Genomic DNA, 25,568 nt, shown 5'->3' with positions numbered 1-25,568 from the left:
AAAGAGCAGGGGTCACACCACTGGTCACCAACCTCCAGGCAGGATACACTCCATCTATAATCACCCTCTGCCTTCTACAGGCAAGCCAATTCTGAATCCGCTAACAAATAAACATGAAGAGGTAGAATTGGAAAAGCTTCGAGATCTACTCAGCAGTTTGCACAATGGCGTTCGGCTGCCAAGCACAGATCCTTATCTCAACTGCAGTCTCACTACTTCAGTAGCAAATCAAGGACAGAGGGGCTCATGACAGATGTCACAGCCTTTTTATATAAGTGCATTCCTTGTTCACACACAGCCCTGTGGGTCATACATTCTTGCTGATCAGACATACCTGCCTCAGATTCTTCAGCTGCTATGCACTCCTCAATGGATTCCTTTAGCCCCAGACTGGCTGCAGTTGGGAGAGGACCAAACAGAGACAATATGTTGGGCGGTTTGGGGGGAGGCTCTGATTCCTTCTCTTCCTCTGCTGTGTCATTGTCCTTTGATTGATCTCCATTGAGGAAGTGATCACAGAGCTCCTTGTTGAGATGGTTTGCCACTGCTGTCAATTCTTCATCCTCCCCCTCTTCCTCTCCTAATGAGACGACTGAGGAACCGTCATCCTGTCCATCTGGAAAACAATACCAGCCCGTCAGAAATAGGATACAGGACTAAAGATGTCAACACAAGACAGATGGAGACCGCCCTGCTGAGAGAACAAACTGCAGGATACTTTTATTTGTTTAGAGATACCACGTGGAACAGGCCCTTCCAGCCCAACAATTCATATATTTAACCCTAGCCTAACCACAGGACAATTTATAATGACCAATAACCTGCTAACTGGTACATCTTGAACTGTGGGAAGAAACCAGAACACCCAGAGGAAACCCACGAGCTCTCTAGGACACACATACTTCTTACAGACAGGGTCAGTTTTTACGTATGTTTTGCACGTTTAACCATCACAACCCCGAAACTAGACTCTGGCCTTGTAATAAAGACAGCAATGATAAGCTTTATCAAAAGCACATTGAAACATACAGTAAAAAGTGTCATTTGCATCAACCACCAACAACAAAAGTTAGCTAGCCAATCATGTCATAATGGATACCAAAAGTTTCTTCGGATACAAAGTATAAAAGAGAAGTGAGAGTGACCACAGGAAAGGTAGTTTCCTGGAGAGGTAGTTATGGGGACAGTGAAATGGCGGACAAATTGAATAAATATTTTGCATCAGTCTTCACTGTGGAAGACACTAGCAGTTTGATGGAAATTCAGAAGGCATGAAGTCATGGTCATATTCAGCATGGTTTCCTCAAGGGAAAACCTTGCCTGACAAATCTGTTGGAATTCTTTGAAGAAATAACAAGTAGTATAGATAAAGGAGAATTGGTTGATGTTGTGCACTTGGATTTTCAGAAGGCCTTTGACAAGGTGTCACACATAAGGCTGTTTAACAAGCCCATAGTGTTACAGGAAAGATTGGCTGATCAGCAGGAGGCAAAGAGTGAAAATAAAGGGAGCCTTTACTGGCTGGCTTCTGGTGACTAGTGGTGTTCCACAGGGGTCTGGGCTGGAACTGATTCTTTTTATGTTCTTTGTCAATGTTTTGGATGATGGAATTGATGGCTCTTGTTTGCAGACAAAAGATAGGTGGAGGGGCAGGTTATTTTGAGGAAGGAGAGTGGTGACAGGAGGACTTCGACAGGTTAGGAGAACGGGCAAAGAAATGGCAGATGGAATACAGTGTTGGGAAGTGTATGATCATGCACTTTGGTAGAAGAAATGAAAGGGTAGATTATTTTCCAAATGAAGAGAAAATACAAAAAGCTGAGATGCAAAGAGACTTCAGAATCCTTGTGCAGGATCCCCTAAAGGTTAATATGCAGGTCGAGTCTGTGGTGAGGAAGGCAAATGGAAGTTAGCATTCATTTCAAGAGGACTAGAATATAAAACCAAGGATGTAATGCTGACACTTGGGAGTATTGTGAACAGTTGTGGGCTCTTATCTTAGAAAGGATGTGCTGAAACTGAACTGAACCAGGGTTCGAAGGAGGTTCATGAGAGTAATTCCAGGATTGAATGGCTTGTCATATGAACGGTGTTTGAAGGCTCTGGGCCTGTATTCACCACAATTCAGGAGAATGAGGGGTGACCACATTGAAACCTATCAAATGGTGAAAGGCCTTGATAGGGTGGATATGGAGAGGATGCTTCCTATGGTGGGAGAGTCTAAGACCGGGGGCACAGCCTCAGAATAGGGGGGTGTCCTTTTAGAACGGAGATGAGGAGGAATTTCTTTACCCAGAGAATGGTGAATCTGTGGAATTCCTTGCCACAGGTAGCTGTGGAGGCTGTCTTTATGTATATTTAGAGCAGAGGATGATAGATTCTCAACGGGTCAGGGTATGAAGGGATATGGGGAAAAGGCAGGAAATTGCAGGAAAGGAAAATCTGATCAGCCATGATGAAATGGCAGAACAGACTTGATGGGCGAAATGGCCTAATTCTGCTGCTATGTCCTATGACCTTATAATCAGAGGACGTGCTTTGATGTACTAAGAACGGCCACAACTTACTAACCTGAACTGTATGTCTTTGAAATGTGGGAGGAAACCAAAGCACCCGGAGGAAACCCAGGTGGTCAGGGGGAGAATATACCAACTCCTTTCAGAGATTGATCTCTGATTGGTGATAGTGTGAAGTGTTACACTAGCTGCTATGCTACCATGCCACATAGTCCCATCTACCTGCTATTCAATAATATAAAGGTAAATGATAATTCAGCCTGTAACAAACAGCTGGCTCTGTCACTTTAAATTTAAATACTCAAGCCCCACTACTAGTTGTTAATCCAGTAACTTGCTATCTTGAAGCCAATGTTCCCTCTAAGGTGAGCATACATACTTCTTTTGCTACTAGGGCACAAATGAATTTAAACTGCACACAAGGCTGTAATCTTCTACATCATTGGCTTGTTTAGTATACCTCAGTATCGTACATTTCCTTTTCCCGTTTCTGACGCAGACAGTGTTGGCAACATGGAGTTTGCAATGATTAGCCTGCAGATTTTGGAACCGGCTTATTTATACTGTTCTCATTGAACAAATTATTGATTCACTATGTTGAATACCAAAGAAGGCTTATTATTGCTTTAAATGAACTAGCAGATCTTTTGCTTCAGGTTTACTCCCACTTAAAAATTCAGTGTGCACATATTGTTGCACTGGACAAAAAATTGCACAGCACAGGACTTCTGCACACACTGGTCATTACAAATTAGAGGGAATGTTGCTTGAAGCTATTGATCTCTGGATAAATGCCTAAAAGCCCTCGATTACAGCAATAGCACATCATTTTCAACTTTCCAGTCTCTTGTGTTATGGTAAAAGACTGGAATGTTTCCTATATGGTGCGCTTCACTTTCCTCATCTTAGACGGATAAGAAGGAAGCCAGTCCTGAGAGCTGTGGTAGGAGGGGAGGGGGTGTGGTTTGGTAAAGAGGAGAAAATTACACCAGTGATTAATACCACTCCTTCCAGCACAGAGCATGAAAGGGTTAACATATGAGCAGCATTTGATTTCTCTGGATCTCTAGTTGGAGTTTAGAAGAATGAGGGGGATCTCACTGAAACCTATTGAATATTGAAAAATTTAGATAGAGCGGATGCGGAGAGGTTTCCTACAGTGGAATATCTCGGACCAGAGGGCCTAGCCTCAGAATACAAGGACATTCAAAGTTCAAAATTCAAACTAAATTTAATATTGAAAAACATATATGTCACCATATTCTCTCCTAAGATACATTTCCTTGCAAGGCATTCACAGTAAATACAAAGGAACCTAAATGAAAATCTATACACAAAAACAAACATCCACGTGCAAAAGGCAACAAGTTGTGCAAATTCAAAGATTCAGAAAGAGTTAGAGTATCCAAAAGAACCCAATTAAAAAAAAGAAATAGCAACACCTAATGCACAGTGAAAGAGAAAAAAATAACACATATCATACAAATAGAAGCAAGCAACAGCATTCCAAACCGAACTGAGTCCATTGTCCCGAATCCCCAGAGCACCCGAGGAAGGCCCAAAGCCTCAGTCTCAAGTTCATCATATAGTGGGGCAAGCTGCTGCCACAAAGTGAATAGCAATGGGAACAGATTCACAGCATCAGAGCTGCACAGAGAGGAGTGACCATCACAGGAGAGTGTGTGAAATCAACCCAACCCTCACCTCCGGTCCTGGCACCTTGCCTTTCTAGTCTATCTGGGGTGGTGTTTAAATCAGGTCGTGCCCCACCAGGCCCCAGCATAGGGTCTAAACTTTGCCATCCAGCCCAAATCCGTTCTCGAACTCTCCAAATCAGCCTGGCGCTTAGAGCTCCAACCTCACACCTGGTTTAGGTGGATGGGCACCAAGACTTCTCCACCTCGCTCCATCTCTGAAACTGCCACAAATACGTTGCGCCCTGACTTTGCAACGCACCAGCATGGTTCATCCCTCGAGTCAGCTTCACCTCCACTTGCCTCTTCATTGTCTGCGGTGATAGTACTCCATGATTTAACTCATAAAAAGTGTTTTCAGTCATATTTCTTGCATTCTGAACTAATAAGCTGTCACACAACTTCAGTAGCACCATCTTAAACCGGATATGCACAACTTTAACTTAAATATTAAAAGAAAAACAAAATAATAATAGATAAGTTGGTAATAATTAATATAATAACAGAAGTTTAAGAGACCTTGAAATTGAGTCCATAGGTTGTGGAATCAGCTCGATGTTGAGGTAACTGAAGTTATCCTCGCTGGTTCAAGACCCTGATGGTTGACGGCAGTAACTGTTCCTCAACCCAGGGGTGTGGGACCTAAGGCTCCTGTACCTCCTTCCTGACAACACAGTGAGAGCAGAGCATGGCCTGGTCCTCGATGATGGATGCTGCTTTCCTGTGACAGTACTCTTTGTAGATGTACTCAATGGGTTGTCCCTTTAGAACAGAGATGGGGAGGAAGTCTTTTATCCAGAGGGTAGCGAATGTGTGGAATTCATTACCACAGATGGCTATGGAGACCAAGTCTTTGCCTAAAAGCTGAGGTTGATAGAATCTTGTTCAGTAGGGTCATGGGGAGAAGGCAGGAGAATGGAGTTGAGAAGAAAAATAAATCGGCCACGATGGATCTGACTTGATGGGCTGAATGGGCCATGTCTTATAATCTTAAACACAGTCTGACCTCAGGAACACAGACAGCTTTCCTATTCCATCCCATTGTTAGTATTATTTATTTACACATTGACTGTTTGTCAGTCTTTGTATGCAGTTTTTCACTGATTCTATTATATTTCTTTGTCTTACTGTGAATTTTCACAAGAAAATGAATTTCAAGGTGGTACATCATGACATATAAGTACTTTGATGATAAATTTACTTTGAACGTTGCAGCATCTCTCAGCTAACAGTGAGGTTAACACCACTTGTGAGACATTCTACTGCCACAATGAAGCATAGAAATTTACAGCACATTACAGGCCCTTCGACCCACAATGTTGTGCTGACCCTGTAACCTACTCCTGAAATTGCCTAGAATTTCCCTACTGCATAGCCCTCTAATTTTAAAAGCTCAAGTTCCACGTATCTATCTAAGAGTCTCTTAAAAGACCCTGTTGGATCCACCTCCATCACCTTTGCAGGCAGTGCATTCCACACACCCACCACTCTCTGTGTGAAAAACTTAACTCTGACATCCCTCTTGTACCTACTTCCAAGCACCTTGAACTATGCCCCTCGTGTTAGCCACTTCAGCCCTGGGAAAAGGCCTCTAGCTGTCCACACGATCAATGCCTCTCATCATCTTATACACCTCAACCAGGTCACCTGTCATTCTCTGTCACTACAAGGAGAAAAGGCCAAGTTCACTCAACCCCATAAAGCACGCTCTCCAATCCAGGCAACATCCTTGTAGATCTCCTCTGCACTCTCTATAGTATCCACATCCTTCCTGTAATGAGGTGACTAGAACTGAACACAGACCATACTTGGGAGTACTAAGCTCTTGTATAGCTGTAACATTACCTCACGGCTCTTGAACTCAGTCCCGCAGTTGATGAAGGCCAACATACCACACGCCCCCTTAACACTATCAACCTGTGCGGCAGCTTTGAGTGTCCTATGACACAGGCCCCAAGACCTCACTGATCCTCCACACTGCTCAAGAGTCTTACCATTAATATTATATTCTGTCTTCAAATTTGACCTACTGAAATGAACCACTTCACGCTTATCTGGGTTGAACTCCATCTGCCACTTCTCAACCCAGTTCTGCATCCTATCAATGTCTTGCTGACAACCCCCCAGGCTATCCACAACACCTCCAACTTTTGTGTTACCACTCTTCTACTTCCTCATTCAGGTCATTTATAATAATCACGAAGAGTAGGGGTCCCAGAACAGATCCCTACGGAACACCACTGACCACCAATTTCCATGCAGAATACGAACCATCCACAACCACCCTTTGGCTTCTGTGGGCAAGCCATTTCTGGATCCACAAAGCAAGGTCTCCTTTGATCCCATGCCTCATTACTTTCTGAATGAGTCTCGCACAGGGAACCTTATCAAATGCCTTATTGAAATCCATTTTCACTACATCCACTGCTCTTACCTTCATCAATGTGTTTTGTTACACCCTCAAAGAATTCAATCAGGTTCGTAAGGCATGACCTGCCCTTGACAAAGCCATGCTGACTATTCCTAATCAGATTATATCTCTCCAAATGCTCATAAATCCTGCTTCTCAGGATCTTCTCCAACAATTTGCCCATCACTGAAGTAAGACTCACTGGTCTATTATTTCCTGGATTATCTCTACTCCCTTTCTTGAACAAGGAAACAATGTTTGCAACCTTCCAAACCTCTGGTACTTCTCCCAGCCCTATTAATGAAGCAAAGATTATCACTAGAGGTACAATGAGGCCACTCTCACAATGGATGAGCAACATCTCATATTCCATCTGAGTAGCCTCCAACCGCTCAGAATAATTATCAATTTCTCTAACTTCCAGTAGTTTCTCCACCCTCTTTCTTTTTCTATTTCCCAGTCTGGCCTCACTGCCTTTGCCCCCTCTCTTCTCCTCACTTGCCTATCACCTCCCTCTGGTTCCCTTCCCACTTCCCTTTCTCCCATGGTCCACTCTCCTCTCCTATCAGATTCCTTCTTCTTCAGCCTTTACCATTTCCAACTGTTACATCCCAGCTTCTCACTTCATTCCTCCCTCATCCAGCCTCAGTTATCACCTCCTAATATGTACTCCTTCCCCTCCCCCACCTTCCAATTCTGCCTTCTTTCCTCCTTCCTTTCCAGTCCCGATAAAGGGCCTCAGCCCGAAACACAGACCTTATTTCTTTCAACAGATGCTGCCTGACCTCCTGAGTTCTTCCAGAATTTTATGTTTGTTATTCTTGAGACAGGGAACAGGAAGGCTCATCATGCAAGCAAAATAATAATTGACTTCAAACCAATCTTTTCTTGCATTGGGGTAAAATGAGCTTAGAAAGGTGCTTGTCAAAGTGGTCTTATTTTTCTTCTTTTTATGCCTGTAAACCCTACAGAGACATTGGCTGCCAACTGCAGCTTGCCAGAGTCCTCTGTCCTGGGCCTGTCTTTCAAGTCCAGATGTAGCCCATCTCTACATCTTCTAAGCGAAGATCCTTCCTTTCCCAGAGGTGACGTTTTTGGAGTTTCTGTTGGTGTTTCTTGCACTGTAGCAATGCCATCCTGTAAAAACCTCGTGCTGGTCAGAGTATATGCTGTTAATTGTTGGAGGGGGTTGTACTGCAGATACTGAACAGAATGAAGCACAGAGCGCGCAGTCCACTGGACTCAGCATATCCAAGAGGGAGCCACAGATCTCCTTTGCCAAACAGCTGTTAATTCTGTTATTCAGCCGTCAGCGACATACAACTGTCAAACAACTTTAATCAAACTCCTCATCTTACACAGGCATATTGCTTTCGCTGTGTAAGGCTTTTTAATTGATAACATCAGAACAAAGAGCATAAGCCTTTGTTCTTCATCTCAATAATTAAAAAAAATACACAGAGTTTAATTGAGTTTTGCTGTGTTTTAAATCTGATCCTGATTCTGAAATCTTTCTGTCTAAAATTATCTGGTTTAAATAGTTACCAATGAGCCGCCCTCATTCACTCCAAAAGAAAAAAGCCCTAAATCACTCAAACTCTCCTGGATTAGAGAACTTATCTTATAAGAACTGGTTGAGCAAACTAGGGCTTTTCTCTTTAGAGAAAAGGAGCATGAAATGTAATGATAAAGATCACCTAGTCAGTAGCACTTTAGGTAGCACTGAACTATTGTCCCATAGCATTTACATCCACTGTGATGAAGTGATTTGAGAGGTTGGTGATGAACTCCTGTCTAAGAAGTAACTTGGATCCACTCCAATTTGCTAACCTTTACAACAGGTCTAAAGCAGGTACCATTTCAATGGCTCTTCATTCAATCCTGGAACTTCTGAGCAGTGAAGGTGCATACATTAGAATACTCTTCATTGACTACAGCTCAGCATTCAATACTATCAACCCCTCAAAACTAATCAATAAGCTTCAAGTCCTAGGCTAGGAACCTCGATTTCCTCACTTGCAGACCCCAGTTAGTTCAGATTGGCTACATCATCTTCACAATCTCCATCAGCACAGGTGCACTACAAGGCTGTGTGCTTAGCCCCCTGCTCTGTTCGCTTTATACTTATGACTGTAAGGCTAAGTGCAGCTCCAATGCCATATTTAAATTTGCCATCAACACCACTGTCATTGGCTGTATCAAGGACAGTGAAAAATCAGGAGCGAGATTGAAAATCTGACTGAGTGGAACCACAACAACAACCCCTCACTCAATGTCAGCAAGACCAACAAGATTCAGAAGAAGGAAACCAAATGTTCATGAGCCAGTCCTCACTGGGGGATCAAAGGTGGAGAGGATTAGCAACTTTAAATTCCTCAGTGTTATCATTTCAGAGAATATGTCCTGAACCCAACACATAAGTGCCATTACGAACAGAGCAGAGCAGTGCCTCTACTTCCTCAGAAGTTTGTGAAGACTCAGCATGTCATCTAAAACTTTGATAAACTTCTTTCTTTCTTTTTCAATCTTTTTATTGAATTTCATATATAAAGAAAACATAACATAATAGTGAATAGGTTATAAGTGCAATAGACTTGAGATTACATTAATAATAAGATAACAATATCCTATTAAATATCAACAACAAAAAAATAGTATATTAATCAATCAAGTCTATAATAATTATATATGAAAAAAATAAAAATAATCATCAAAAGAAGAAAAAAAATTTAAAAATACAAGAAAAAATATATATTGAAAAAAAAAACACTAAACTAAACTAACATGGGCAATAATAACAGTTTATATGTATATGATAGTGTCAAAAACTCCGGAACTCCATACCTGAACAAGAATAAGCAGAGAGAACGTCTGGAAGAGGTCAAATTAATTCATATGAAAATGTCGAATGAACGGTCCCCAAGTTTCTTCAAATTTAATTGATGAGTCAAAAATAGTGCTTCTAATTTTTTCCAAGCTCAGATAAGAAATAGTTTGAGAGAACCACTGAAACGTGGTAGGAGGATTTACTTCTTTCCAATTTTGTAATATAGACCTTCTGGCCATTAATGTTACAAAAGCAATCATTCGTCTAATTGAAGGGGAAAGCTGATTACCATCCTCATTTGGTATACCAAAAATTGCAGTAATAAAATGAGGTTGTAAATCGATATTCCAAATTGAGGAAATGGTAGCAAATATGTCCTTCCAATAGTTATGTAAAGTGGGACATGACCAAAACATATGGGTCAATGAAGCCACATCTGAATGACATCTGTCACATTGAGGGTTAATATGAGAATAGAATCGAGCAAGCTTATCTTTAGACATATGAGCTCTATGTACAATTTTAAATTGTATTAAAGCATGTTTAGCACATATAGAAGAAGAATTAACCATTTGTAAAATTTTTTCCCATTTTTCTATTGATATATTATATTGAAGTTCTTTTTCCCATTCTTGTTTAATTCTACCTGATATTTCTGGTTGTATCTTCATAATCATATTATAAATAAAAGCCACTAATCCCTTCTGACAAGGATTTAAGGTAAAAATCAAATCTGAGAAATCCATTGAAGTTGAATTGGGGAAAGATGGTAGAACTTTATGTAAAAAATTTCTGATTTGTAAATATCTAAAAAAATTAGATTTAGGTAACTTAAATTTGTTGGAAAGTTGGTCGAAAGACATCAAACTACCTTCAAAAAAAAGATCACGAAAACATTTTATATCTTTCCTTTTCCATATGCTAAAAGCTTGATCTGTCAAAGAAGGTTTGAAAAAAAAAATTAAGTAAGATAGGGCTATCAAGAACAAAGTTGTTCAGAGTAAAAAACTTACGAAATTGAAACCAAATTCGTAATGTATGTTTGACAACAGGATTAGATATCTGTTTATTGAATTTAACTAAATCAGTAGGAAGAGAAGAACCAAGAACGGAGAATAGAGAATATCCCTGTACCTCATTGCATTCTAAATTTGCCCACTGTGGGCACAATGGTGAGTCCAAATCTAATTTCCAATATATTAGGTTACGAATATTATTCGCCCAATAGTAAAATCTAAAGTTAGGTAAAGCTAAACCACCATCTTTTTTAGATTTTTGTAATTGCCTTTTACTTAACCTGGGGTTTTTATTTTGCCACACAAATGAGGAAATTTTTGAATCAATGTTATCAAAAAAAGATTTAGGAATAAAAATTGGTAAAGCTTGAAATAAATATAAAAATTTCGGTAAAATCATCATTTTAATAGCATTAATCCGACCAACTAATGATAAGGATAGGGGAGACCATCTTGTAGTAAGTTGTTGAATTTGATGGAGCATAGGTAAAAAGTTCAGTCTAAATAAATCTTTATATTTCTTGGTAATTTTTATACCTAAATAGATAAAGTTATCAGTAACAACTTTAAATGGTATCCTATCATTCAATAAAGTTTGCGCGTTTAAAGGGAATAAATCACTCTTATCCAAGTTTAGTTTATAACCAGAAAAACTACCAAATTGATCCAACAAGGATAAAATAGCGGGAACAGACCTGTCAGGATCAGAAATATATAACAACAAGTCATCAGCATAAAGTGATAACTTGTATAACTTCTCATTATGGGTAATACCAAAAATATTAGGAGATTCACGAATAGCAATGGCTAAAGGTTCTAATGCGATATTAAATAATAAAGGACTTAAGGGACAACCTTGTCTCGTACCACGAGATAATTGAAAAAAAGAGGATCTGTAATTATTTGTAAGAACAGAAGCAACAGGTTTATAATATATTAGTTTGATCCATGATATAAAATTAGGACTAAAATTAAAATATCTCAAAGCGTTAAATAAATATGTCCATTCAACTCTATCAAAAGCTTTTTCAGCATCTAATGAAATAACACATTCTGGGATTATGGGTGATGAAGTATAAATTATATTAATCAATTTTCTAACATTAAAAAAGGAATATTGATTCCTAATAAAACCAGTTTGGTCTTCTGAAATAATCTGTGATAGTACCTTTTCTAACCTAATGGCTAAAATTTTTGTAAGAATCTTAGAGTCTACATTTAATAGTGATATAGGGCGATAAGATGCACATAAAGTAGGATCCTTATCTTTTTTAAGAATTAGAGAGATAGTAGCTTCAAAAAAAGATTGAGGTAATCTCTTCTTAGCAAATGCGTCATTAAAGATTTCACATAACCAAGGGGAAAGCGAAGAAGAAAAAATTTTAAAAAATTCTATAATATAACCATCAGGGCCAGGAGCTTTCCCTGAGTTCATTGATGAGATAGCCTCTCCTATTTCGGCCATAGAGATAGGAGCATCAAACAAGCTACGATCTTCATCTGTCAGTTTGGGAATATTCAAATTGTTAAAAAAGTTATCCATCCTGGACAGATCGCCATCAAATTCTGATTGATATAAAGATTTATAAAAATCTTGAAAAGTGTTATTGATTTCTTTATGATCAGTAGTTAGATTACCGTCTTGTTTACGAATTTTAATAATTTGTCGCTTAGTCGAAATAGCTTTTAATTGATTAGCTAACAGTTTACCAGTTCGATCACTATGGATATAAAATTGAGCCCTGGTCCTAATTAATTGATTCTCAATTGAAGAAGATAATAATAAGCTATGCTCCATTTGAAGCTCAACTCTCTTCTTATAAAGTTCTTTGGTAGGAGTCACGGAATAAATCTTATCAATTTCTTTAATTTTATCCACTAATAAAGCAATATCTAAATATCTTTGTTTTCTTTTACCAACGGAATATGAGATAATTTGTCCACGGATAAAAGCCTTAAAAGAGTCCCAAAGTATTCCTCTGTCAATCTCTTCAGTATAGTTTGTTGAGAAAAACAAGTCAATTTGCTGTTTTATGTAGGTGATAAATTCTGGGTCTTGAAGCAAAGTAGCGTTAAGTCTCCAAGATCTAGTATTATTGGAAAAGTCCGAAATCTTGATAGATAACTTCAAAGGTGCATGATCCGAAATAGTAATAGTGTAGCGCCTCATTTCCTAGCGTATCCGAACCGACTCACAATTAGATAGCCTACGGGGGTTTGCGAGCACTGAGCTTTGGAGCCTCTTTGCCATGGGGGGCTGGTTGACAGAGGCTTAAAAGTGAGGCTGAAGTTTTCGAATAAAGTTTTTCCTTCGACTGCAGTTACCGACTCCGTGTCGTAATTTTAGCGCTGCTTGTAGCACACCGCTACAATTGGTGACCCCGACGGTCCAAACGATTTTTGGACCAGAAATGACCGACGCCGCCTCTGTTCATGCGGTTTCGTTGAAACTGCCGGGTTTCTGGACACAGCGCCCGGACCTATGGTTCCAGCAAGCCGAAGCCCAATTCCACGTTCGCCGGATCACCTCAGAAGACACCCGCTACTACTACGTGGTGGGCTCCCTCGACCAGGACACAGCTGCCCAGGTCGCGGAGTTCGTACAGTCGCCCCCGGCAGACGGCAAGTACACGGAATTCAAAGCCCTGCTCCTCAGGACTTTCGGACTCTCACGGCGCGAGCGGGCTGCCCGTTTACTGCACCTGGATGGCTTGGGCGACAGACCTCCATCGGCTTTAATGAATGAGATGTTGTCTCTGGCCGAGGGACACACAGGCCTCATGTTTGAGCAGGCATTCCTGGAGCAGCTGCCCGAGGACATACGCCTGCTGCTGTCCGACGCGGATTTCAGTGACCCCCGGAAGGTGGCAGCCCGGGCGGACTTGCTGTGGAACGCCAAAAAGGTGAGCGGGGCGTCCATCGCACAGATCTCCCAGCCACGCTCCCGGCAGCAAACCAGTCCAGGCCCGGCCGCAGAGCCCACTAACCCCCGGCCCAATGACCACTGGTGCTTCTACCACCAGCGGTGGGGCGCAGAAGCCCGCCGTTGCCGCCCGCCCTGCAAGTTCCCGGGAAACGCCAGGGCCAGCTGCCGCTGATGGCTACGGCGGCTGGCCATCGGGATAGCCTCCTGTATGTGTGGGATAGAAGGTCGGGACGCCGGTTTTTGGTCGATACTGGGGCTGAGATCAGCGTTTTACCTCCGACGAGTTACGACACCCGCAGCAGGGCACCGGGTCCCCCCCTGAGGGCCGTGAATGGCAGCACAGTAAGGACCTATGGCACCCGTCAGGTGCAGCTACTGTTCGGCCCCAGCCAGTTCACGTGGGACTTCACACTGGCCGCCGTAGCCCAACCGCTTCTGGGTGCGGATTTTTTGCGAGCTCACAGCCTGCTGGTTGACCTGCCCAGGAAGAGACTGGTACACGCCGAGACCTTTCAGACGTTCTCCCTGGGCGCGGCCCAGTTGCCAGCCCCTCACCTCGGCGCCATCACGCTGTCCGACAACGATTTCACCAGGGTCCTGGCGGAGTTCCCATCGGTTCTGGCACCACAGTTCACATGCCCAGGCACGGCGTACAGCACCACATCCCGACACAGGGACCACCCCTCCATGCCCGTGCTCGGCGGCTTCCCCCGGACAAGCTCCGACTGGCGAAGGAGGAGTTCCAGAGAATGGAGGAATTGGGGATCATCCGGCGGTCCGACAGCCCCTGGGCTTCCCCCCTGCACATGGTGCCCAAAGCGACGGGGGGCTGGAGACCGTGCGGCGACTACCGCAGGCTGAACGAGGCTACCACACCGGACCGCTACCCTGTGCCGCACATTCAGGACTTTGCGGCAAACCTGCACGGCGCCCGGATCTTCTCCAAGGTCGACCTTGTCCGAGGGTACCATCAAATCCCGATGCATCCTGACGACGTCCCCAAAACGGCTCTCATCACCCCGTTTGGCCTCTTCGAGTTCCTCCGCATGCCGTTCGGCCTGAAGAATGCCGCACAGACGTTCCAGCGGTTAATGGACGCGGTGGGACGGGACCTGGACTTCGCGTTCATCTATTTGGATGACATCCTCATAGCCAGCGGCAGTCGTCAGGAGCATCTGTCCCACCTCCGTCAACTCTGCGCCCGACTGAGTGAGTACGGTCTTACAATCAACCCTGCCAAATGCCAGTTCGGACTTGATACCATTGACTTCCTGGGCCACAGGATTACTAAAGACGGGGCAACCCCTCTGCCCGCTAAGGTAGATGCGGTCCGCCACTTCCCCCGACCCACCACGATCAAAGGCCTTCAGGAATTCGTAGGTATGGTCAATTTCTACCGCCGCTTCCTCCCTTCAGCTGCCCGGATCATGCGCCCCCTGTTCGCCCTGATGTCGGGTCCGAGCAAGAACATTACCTGGGACGAGGAGTCCGCCGCCGCTTTCGTTCAAACGAAGGAAGCTTTGGCTGACGCCGCAATGCTAGTACATCCCAGAATGGACACCCCTACCGCCCTCACAGTGGACGCATCAAACACGGCAGTCGGTGGGGTGCTGGAGCAGCTCATCGCAGGTCGCTGGCAACCCCTGGCGTTTTTCAGCAAACACCTGCGGCCACCCGAGCTCAAGTACAGTGCTTTTGACCGGGAACTGTTGGCGCTCTACCTGGCAATCCGGCATTTCAGGTACTTCCTAGAAGGTCGGCCCTTCACCGTGTTCACGGACCACAAACCGCTTACCTTTGCGTTTACGAAAGCATCCGACCCCTGGTCATCCCGCCAGCAACGCCACCTGTCCTACATCTCTGAATACACAACGGATGTCCGGCACGTCTCGGGTAAGGACAATGTCGTGGCGGATGCGCTCTCTCGCCCTACCGTTCATGCCCTTTCCCAAGGGGTAGACTTTGAGGCACTGGCAGAGGCACAGCAGGTAGATGAGGAGATTCCGAGTTACAGGACTGCAGTCTCTGGTTTGCAGCTCCAGGACTTCCCCGTGGGCCCAGGTGAGAGGACCCTACTCTGTGACGTCGCCACCGGCCGGCCCCGTCCGGTCGTCCCTGCAGCCTGGCGGCGACGTGTTTTCGACTCCATTCATAACTTGGCGCATCCCTCCATCCGGACAACTGTCCGGCTGGTTTCCAGCAGGTTCGTTTGGCACGGTCTCCGCAAACAGGTCAGTGAATGGGCCAGAACGTGCATGCACTGCCAGACGGCCAAGGTTCAGCGGCACACCAAAGCCCCACCGCAGCAGTTCCATCCCGCCCACCGGCGTTTCGACCACATTCATGTGGATATCGTGGGCCCCCTGCCAGTGTCGCGCGGAGCGCGTTACCTCCTGACTATCGTGGACCGGTTCACTAGATGGCCAGAGGCGGTCCCGCTCACCGACACCACCTCCGAATCTTGCGCCCGAGCCCTGCTCGCCACCTGGATATCCCGCTTTGGTGTACCAGCCCACATTACCTCCGACAGAGGCGCCCAGTTCACCTCCAGCCTGTGGTCAGCTATGGCCAGCCTTTTGGGGACTCAGCTGCACCACACCACTGCCTACCACCCACAGTCGAACGGGCTAGTGGAGCGTTTCCACCGTCACCTGAAGTCGGCCCTCATGGCCCGCCTGCGAGGAGCCAACTGGGCGGACGAGCTTCCCTGGGTCCTTCTCGGCATCCGCACAGCGCCCAAGGACGACCTGCACGCCTCGTCGGCCGAGTTGGTATACGGCGCGCCCCTGGCCGTCCCCGGGGAGTTCCTACCAGCCCCGAGGGGGCAAGAGGAAGAACCCGCTGCAGTCCTGGGCAGACTTCGCGAGAAGCTCGGTAACCTGGCCCCCATACCCACTTCACAGCATGGGCGGCACCCGACCTGCGTACCCAAAGACCTACGGAACTGTAAGTTTGTGTTTGTGCGAAGGGGCGGGCATCGGCCACCGCTGCAGCGGCCATACGAGGGGCCGTTTACGGTGCTCCGGAACAACGGGTCCACGTTCGTGCTGGACGTTGGGGGGAAGGAGGAGGTTTTCACGGTGGACCGCCTCAAGCCGGCCCATGTGGACCTGGCGCAACCGGCCGAGTTTCCGGCGCCTCGGCGCAGAGGCCGACCTCCCAAGCAGGTTCTGGCCCAGGCTGTGGACATTGGGGGGTGTATCGCCGGTTCTGGGGGGGGGGTTATGTAGCGCCTCATTTCCTAGCGTATCCGAACCGACTCACAATTAGATAGCCTACGGGGGTTTGCGAGCACAGAGCTTTGGAGCCTCTTCGCCATGGGGGGCCGGTTGACAGAGGCTTAAAAGTGAGGCTGAAGTTTTCGAATAAAGTTTTTCCTTCGACTGCAGTTACCGACTCCGTGTCGTAATTTTAGCGCTGCTTGTAGCACACCGCTACAATAGAATCATATTTACAATCAGTAACATCCGTTAATAAACGATGATCAATAAGGAAATAATCAATTCTAGAATAACTGTGATATACATGTGAAAAAAATGAAAATTCTTTATCTTTAGGGTTCAAAAACCGCCATATTTCAGTAATTCCTGAATCAACCACAAAAGAATTAATAAGTAAGGCTGATCTATTCGGAAGAATTCGGATAGGTTTAGATCTATCCATCAAAGGATTCAGACAACAATTGAAATCTCCACCCATTATCAACATATATTCATTTAGATTAGGAAGGGAAGTAAATAAACGTTTAAAAAATTCAGGGCAGTCAAAGTTTGGAGCATAAATATTAACTAGAACCACTTTCCGATTAAAAAGTGAACCAGTTATCAACAAAAATCTGCCCTGTGGATCAGAAATAATTTCATGATGTGTAAACTAAATTGAGGGGTCTATAAAAATAGACACACCCCTAATTTTGGCGGTACAATTCGAGTGAAATTGTTGACCCTCCCAGAACCTAAAAAAACGTTGATTATCCTCCCTCCTAATATGGGTCTCCTGTGCAAAAATAATATTAGCGTTTAGTCTATGGAATACTTTAAATATTTTTTTACGTTTAATCGGATGAATTAAACCATTAGTATTCCAAGAGATAAAGTTAATAGACTTATCCATCATGCCAATATTAGTTGTGTATATCATAAAAGGTTAAAAAGACACATAACCCACGATTCAGGAAGAAGGAAAAATGATTCAGGAGCAACCGGAGAACATGACACCTCAACAATATTAATAATTTAAAGTCGGCCCATAAACTAAAAGCAAAAAAATAAAAAGCAAAAGCGTGAAAAAAGATCCCTCCCCCCTCCCCCAACCCCTCGAAAAAGAGCCAAGCGGCAGGCGCACGAACTAATACTAATATTACCCCCATTTTCAAGATGGCAACTTCATGAAAAGAAAGAAAAGAGAAACTATATAACACCCAGATATAAATACAGGGTTGTAAAAAGAAAGAATATATATCAATCAAAATGAAAAAATAATATAAAAAAGCAAAAAATCATTAATTAAAAAAAAGATAACCATTGAAATTTAAATTAGTGTAATATGCCTTTAAAAAAAGATTCCATATTCAAATATAAGAAAATGACGTTTCAAAAACAGAGACTTATGGGAAGAAGAAACAACATTTTGAAAGGACCATATTACAGAATATAAATGTAAATTCGCCAATCTTTTTTTTTAAAAAAAAGGTCATCAAAATAAGATTAAAAAAGGATTCAATAACCACTACAATATATATAAAAAAAGGTCCAAAAATTCAAGACATTCGTCCCATTCTCAAATACAGGCAAATAAACGCTTACGGAAAGCAAAGTCTTATGGGAAAAAGAAACGACATCTTAAAAAATAAATCATTATTACAAAATCTTAACGTGTATATCTAATCCAGAGGAAAAAAAAACTTAATTAAAAAAAACATTATAGTAAAATTAAAAGAGCATCTGTAAATCATGATAATAAAAAAAAACAGGTCTACAGACCAAAGTAAAAAGCTATACCGCAGCTTCATAAGTTAAAGCCTAAAAGCGGAATGGCGTCTTCTCTCCAAAAATTCTTCAACATAACGCATAGTTCAACTTGTACTAGAAGACCGATATTCTTCAACGAATTTCTTCGCTTCTTCCGGAGTATTAAAGAAGCGCTGACTGTCATCACTCATCGTAATTCTGAGATTCGCTGGGTATCTTAAAGCTTGTTTAAGTCCAATCGAATGAATCTCTGCCATCACCGGTTTAAAAGCGATTCTCGCCCTCATCACCTCGAATGAATAATCCTCCACAATACGAAACGTTGTTTTTGTGAGAAATCATACCTTTCTGACGAGCTAATCGAATTAAAAGCTCTTTCTCCCGAGGATAATGGAGACGGACAATCACAGCTCGTGGCTTGTCTCTCGCAGCCGAAAATCTCGGAACACTGTGGGCACGGTCAATAGTAGGTTTAACCCGCAAGCGTCCTCGCCAAAAATTTCCCACAATAAGTTAGAGAAATATTCAGTTAAGTCACCAGACTCAACATTTTCGGGAAATCCAATAATACGCAAGTTCTGTCTGCGAGATCAGTTTTCAAGATTGGTGATTTTAAACTTATTCTGCTTCACTATTTTAGCGGTCGATCGTACCTTCTCCTCCAAAGTTTCGATTGTACGTATTTTTTCACAAATTATCTTGTCAAGAGCCGCAAACTTTTCTTCATGCCGTTCAATATCTGCTGCCAGCGACTGAAGCTTGGTATCAAATGATCTAACAACATCTTCAAGCTCAGACATTTTCGCAGTAAGTTTATTTTCCAGACTTGCAAGTTTAGTATCCAGTTTAGTATCCAGAAGACTGGAGATTGCATCGAGAGATATAGGGTCTTTAGACGATTTCTTAGGTACAGACATTTTAAGTTTGAAAAAATTAAATCAAGTATTATTTTAAAAAAGAAATAAATCGTAAATATCAACCCATGTAGTTAGGTACGAAAAGATTTGATTAAAGGGTGATTATAGCTTAAAAAATGAAGAGTGCCTAAAAGGCAGATGTCTACGTCGCCATCTTGAAACTCCACCCCCGATAAACTTCTATGGATGTGTTGTGAAGAGTATATTGACTGGATGCATCACAGGCTGGTATGGAAACACCAAAGCTCTTGTATGGAAAAGCCTACAAAAAATAGTTGACACAACCCAGCCCATCCCAATTAAAGTCCTCCCTACCACTGAGCATTTCTATACAAAGCACTGTTGCAAGAAAGCAGCATCCATCACTGGGGACCCTCACCACCACCCAGGCCAGGCTCTCTTCTCACTGCTGCCATCAGGTAGAAGGTACAGGAGCCTCAGGACCCACACTACGAGGTTGAGAAACAGTTATCACTCCTCAACCATCAGACTCTTGAACCAGAGGGGTAACCTCATGTGTCCAGCACTGAACTGGACTCACTTTCAAGCAGTTTTCATCTCATGTTTTTGATATTTATTGCTTATTTATTACTATTATTATTTCTTATTTTTCTCATTCTTTTTGTATTTGCAAAGTCTGTTGTTTATTTTTGCACATTGGTTGTAGATCCTGTTGGGTTGGTCTTTCACTGATTCTATTGTGTTTCTTGTACTTACTGTGATTGCCAGCAAGAAAATGAACCTCGGGGTAATATATCGTGACATATATATAATTGGATAATAAACTTACTTTGAACTTTGAAGTGTACAAGATGACAAGAGGCATAGATCGAGTGGATAGCAACAGACTTTTTCTCAGGGCAGAAATGGCTAGTACCAGGGCATAATTTTAAGGTGATTAGAGGAAAGTATGAGGGGATGTTAAAGGTAGTTTTTTTTTACACAGAGAGTGGTGGGTGCGTGAGACCCACCAGGGGTAGTGGTAGAGGCAAATACATTGGCGGTATTTAAGCAACTCTTAGATCAGCACATGGATGATAAAAAAATGGAGGGTTATGTGGGAGGGAAGGGTTAGATTGATTTTTGAGTAGGTTAAAAGGTCAGCACAACATCATGGGCTGAAAGGCCTGTACTGTGCTATTTTCTGTTGTTTTTATGTCCAACACTTTTGTTTTGTTCCACCAATTGGCATGCCCCAATGACCCTCCCAAGTTTTACAGAAGCACCACAAGAAGTACCCTACTGAATCCATCACAGCTCGGTACAGCAACTGCATTGCCCATGACTGCATGACATTACAGAGTTTTGAACACAGGCCAGTCCATTGTGGAAACCAGCCTCTCCTCAAATGACTCTGCCTGTGCCTTCCTGGGAAAGCAGCCAACTTATTCAAGGACCCTTCCCACCCCGAACATTAGCTCTGCTCCCCCCTACCTCCTGTCGGGCAGAAGATACAAAAGAACATATACCACCAGGCTCAAGGGCAGCTTCTACCTTCCCCTCATTCAACAAGATATACTGGGGTTATTTTGGTCTTTGACGCAAACAGTGCATTTCACTGTATGTTTCGATGTACGTGTAACAATTATAGCACTCAACTGGAAGAAACAAACCCGTCCATGTCCATGAGAAGTTACCACATTATTATATTATTAACATACAGTACAGTTACGCTATGCCCTCACCCGCCTCCAGGAGAACAGACTGTTGTATACACACCTCTTTTGGCATACGTTGCATACACGCCGCGGTATCTTGGTCGCATGATTTCCAGTTCAGTCTCAATCTCATCTTGGTAACTTGTTATTTCACCTGCAAAATGTCAACATTTTACTTTAGAAATCAGTTTTATATTGCAGAATTATAGAACTCTGGTTAGGTCACATCTGGAGTATTGAATTCAGTTCTGGTTGTGCAGGCTTTGGAGAGGGTGCAGGGGAGGTTCACCAGGATGCTGCCTGGATTAGAGAGCACAAGCTGTGAGGTGAAGTTGGACAAACTCGGGCTGCTTTCTCTGGAGCAGCGGAGACTGAGGGGAGACCTGATGGAGGTTTATAAGATCATGAGGGGCACACACAGAGTAGACAGTCTTGTTCGCAGAGTTGAAATGTGTAATACAAAGGGCGTGCATTTAAAGTGAGAGGGTGTTAATTCAGAGGAGCTATGCGGGGAAAGATAACTTACACAAAGGGTGGCGGATGCTGGAATGCACTGCCAGAGGTGGTGGTGGAGGCAGATATGCTGGGGCTCTTCGATAGACAATGAAGCAATATCGGTCAGATGCAGGCAGAAGGGCTAGCTTTGTTACGTATATTTAATTACCAGCTTAATTCTGCACAGCATGGTGGATTGAAGGGCCTGTATTGTTCAATATTTACAAACTTTTCTGCATTGCTGAAGAACGATAAAATTCAATTCGACTTAGAAGGGTGGAGCAGGCAAGTAGAAGGAGGAGAAAAAAAGTCTGTGTGTGTGTGACAGGGAGTGATAGAGAGAGAGAGAGAGAGAGAGAGAGAGAGAGAGAGAGAGAGAACAGAGAAGAGTTCAGTTACCTTCAATATCTGCCAGTTTTTTGGATAGTTCTTGTTCCAACTGAAATGGAATTTAAAGATAAATTTACTTTGTATATTATCAACACTTTTTGCAAATACTTTTTTTCAATATGCAAGCTAACAGTAACAGTCATGGGGCTAATTTGAAGGGTCCTTTCATAAGGGTAAATGACTTTTGGGTGATCATAGCTTGAAACCATTACCAAAACCATTACCAAGGGCAAACAAATCAGGAATTGGAGGGTACAACTTTAACCAAAGGAAGAGGGCAGCTGGAGAGTAGATTCTGACCTAGGATGTGTTGCTTTAACAGGGGAGGAAGCAGATTCTATAGTAAATTGCATCAGTGAAGCTGACTTGCAAGTAAAGCAGAAAAAGCATATGCCCAGAGCAACGGCAAGGGTATCTTGATGGCCAATACACAGTGGTAGCAGGGGTGGGTTCAATGACCTGCTTTCCTGCTGTAGGGGAACAGGGCTTCCTGTCAGGCCCTCTGCTTAATGACACTCGTGGGAAAGTCTGTCATTGATGGAAAGTGGGAGGAAGGAAGACCTGGGCTGCTGCCCCTAGCAGATGAGCAGATGACGCACAGGCTATGGCTCAGGCCAAGAGCTTTGCTACCTGGGAAACCATGCTCAAGCATGAGCTCTTAGCTTTGAGAAACTTCACAATGTTTGAAGGAAAGGCAACAGCGAGCTGTCTGTTTCCCTCTTATCTTTTGCAGGAGAGAGAGTGCTTGTCTGAGATGTCTTAGTGTTGGGATGGACAGCAGCTTTTGATGGACTCTAGATCATCGTTTCTGGGGGGCTTGCTATTGCTTGCATGGTGGGTGGTGGGGAGATTGATGCTTTTGCTGGAGCAAGTGGGATGAAGGGTGAGTGTTTTCCGTCATTCATTCTTTGGGTTTTTTATGTTTCGTGGATATCTGCAAAGAGTAAGAATTTCAGTCTGTATACTGTAGACATTCTCTGATATTAAATTGAACCATTGAAATATGTTGAATTAAAGTGAAAATTGGTATTATTCTTGCAGTTTAACTTTTCCTATGATTGCTTGCATTTTTATATAATCATAATATACGTGTAATTTTTCAGTCAGTTTTCTAGAAGCTGCTTCTGTATTTTTCTAGAAGTTTCTTCATTCTCTTGCCGCAGGGGTCATGGCATTGAATCTGGTGATGTCATAGCTTAATTGTTATCACTGAAATGTCTTGACTTTTTGTCTAGTCTGAGCTAGTTTCTATGTTAGGACAATCATGACTTCTCTGTTTTTTTTTGCATTTTCTTTTTTTTTGTTTTCTTACAAATTGCCCCATGCCAGTGTGGATTTCCTCCGGGTGATCCCGTTTCCTCCCACATTCCAAAGATGTATGGGTTCGGGTGAGTGAGTTGTGGGTATGTGGTGTTGGCACAGGAAGTATGGTGAGACTTGCGGGCTACCCATGGCATAACCTTGGATCTTTCATTCTTCTAAAAGAAATAGAATTCAGGCTCCAATGGCTTAACCTTTCCTCTTCAGATAATTGCCCCATTCCCTCCACTCTCACACCACCACCACCTCTGAAGTCCATTTTGGTATTATTTCCTCTGCTTGTGGGTAACTTCATAGAATGTAGAATATTACAGCACAGGACAGCCCACGATGCTGTGCCACCCTTTTAACCTGCTGATCTGCCCCATGCCTCTTCTGTACTAGTTCCCCATACATAGCTTCAGTTTCCACAATTAAGCAGGTTCCGGATTAGCATATTCCTTTTAAAAAAGGCCGAATCTAACACTCACTGCATAATCAGGTGAAGAGAATAAGAAACAGAAGGGTAATGAAATGACAGGAACGGTTTCAGTGAAGTGGGATATTTTCTGTATTTCCAAGCTACAGAAATACAGAATACAGAATTTTGGCTTCTTTCCCCTTCCTTTCCAGAACTGATGCAGGGTCCTGGGACTCGAAAAGTTGATAGTTTATTCCCCTCCACTGATGCTACATGACCTACTGAGTTCCGCCAGCATTTTGGTATGTTGTTACGGATTTCTAGCATCTGCTGAATCGCTTGTGTTTATAAAGCAGGAAGGTTATGCTAGAACTATACACGATACATGTTTCAAATCTTCCTGTCATGTTTAGACTTACTTGCTGCAGCCTAACCTTCCTCTTTCCAGCTGTGAATGAAGGTGGGTCACACTCCTGCTCCAGGTCGATCTTCATAAACTCATCAATCGTTAACTGACTGGTTGGCGTCTCCTCGAACTCATTCAGCCTGGAATAGAAGTCAAAGGAGGCCAGCTACTTATCAAAGGGATTCACAACTGAAAGCATTGTATAAAAATGTACATTCTTCAAGGAAAGTGAATTATTGGGACATCCCAATTCACACAATCATGGACTGTCCCCAAAAGAACCCTAGTCAATCACACAAATGACCACCCGAAACTCCATGCCACGGCAGAAGTAAACCTGCTAAACAGCTCGGTTAGTTTACTAAATGAGATGAAAGTGAAGAGGTTGGGAGGCATAATGCTTTACAGCGCCACTGATCGCAGTTTAATTTCCACCGCTGTCTGTAAGGAGCTTGTAAGTTTAGTTTCTTCTGGGTGCTCCAGTTTCTTCCTGAATCTCAAAGTAGTACAGGTTAGTACGGGTTAGTAATTTGAGGGCATGCTACGATGCCGCTGGAAGCATGGAAACCCCTGTGGCCCAGTACATCCTCAGATTGAGTTAGCTGTTGATGCAAACAAGGTATTTCACAGTATACTTCAATGTACATATGACAAATAAAGCTAATCTTAATTTCAGTCGCTCCATGACTGTAACTGAACCACATCTCTCCTTTCCCTCCCATCTCCCTATCGTCCTGTTCACCCCATCCCACCTCTTCGTCATGAGGCAGAAGATACAAAACCCTCAAACCACGTGACAGAAGGATCAAGGACAACTCCCATCCCACCATTACCAGACTCTTGAATGGACTGATAAGATGGGCTCTTGGCCTCACAATTTACCCCAGTATGAACTTGCATCCTTTAGTTTAGACCAGGGGTGGGCAAACTTTTTGACTTGTGGGCCACAAAGGGTTCTAAAATTTGACCGGGGGGCCGGACTAGGAGCAGATGGACGGAGTGTTTTGGTAATACACCTCATAAGAGAAAATAAAATATCATGGGATATGTAGAAAACATGTGCTTTAATTTCAATTGAAAATGAACAAATGCATTACAACAAAATATCTGTCTTTGAAGTCCCATGGTATTTAGCTATTTATTGAAATGACTTTTAAAACACTGAAAATTAAATGAATAAAATACAGCTTTTTTTAATAGTAACAGTTATTATTTTAAAGCACTGAAAATTCTGTTATCCTTCAAGATATTATCATCATCACTCTCCTCCTGTCTTTATTTCAAAAACGGTAGGAGATGCAGGTCTACTTGTCCTGCTCCTTCTTATTCAATTGTCCCCTGTGCCAAAACTCAACAACGACCAGCACGACAGAACAGTGACAGCGCGCCAGTATGCGGAGCGCGTTATTTGATCTGGAGCGCATTTTTTATTTTGGGAACGTACGTGCACCTGCGCACTACTCATGTCCATCAATTAACAGAAATGACATGAAACATGTAAGGCTTATTAAAAAAAAATATTTTCAAATGCATTTTTTACATAACACAACGAAGAAACTTATTTTTAATTTCAGTGGGAACAGTGTTGTTGGTCTCCCTTTTTAGCCAGCGCATCAAAGTCTG

General features: G+C 43.1%; 1 protein-coding gene across 1 annotated transcript in view; it reads right to left on the bottom strand.

Annotated features, from left to right (window-relative positions):
* The window catches only part of brf1b (BRF1 RNA polymerase III transcription initiation factor subunit b), a 454,941-nt gene that overhangs the window by 144,687 nt on the left and 284,686 nt on the right, over positions 1-25,568 (bottom strand). The window contains exons 8-11 of the mRNA XM_059960793.1: positions 23,959-24,085; positions 21,829-21,868; positions 20,996-21,088; positions 335-616 (exon numbers count right to left, since the gene is read on the bottom strand). Coding sequence (XP_059816776.1) covers positions 335-616; positions 20,996-21,088; positions 21,829-21,868; positions 23,959-24,085 — 542 coding nt within the window. The remainder of the gene's footprint in view (positions 1-334; positions 617-20,995; positions 21,089-21,828; positions 21,869-23,958; positions 24,086-25,568) is intronic.

The sequence above is a fragment of the Hypanus sabinus genome, chromosome 2, assembly GCF_030144855.1.
Source record: "Hypanus sabinus isolate sHypSab1 chromosome 2, sHypSab1.hap1, whole genome shotgun sequence".
NCBI lineage: Eukaryota > Metazoa > Chordata > Chondrichthyes > Myliobatiformes > Dasyatidae > Hypanus > Hypanus sabinus.
Note: the sequence above shows the minus strand (reverse complement) of the source record. Positions and strands in the feature narration are given on the sequence as shown.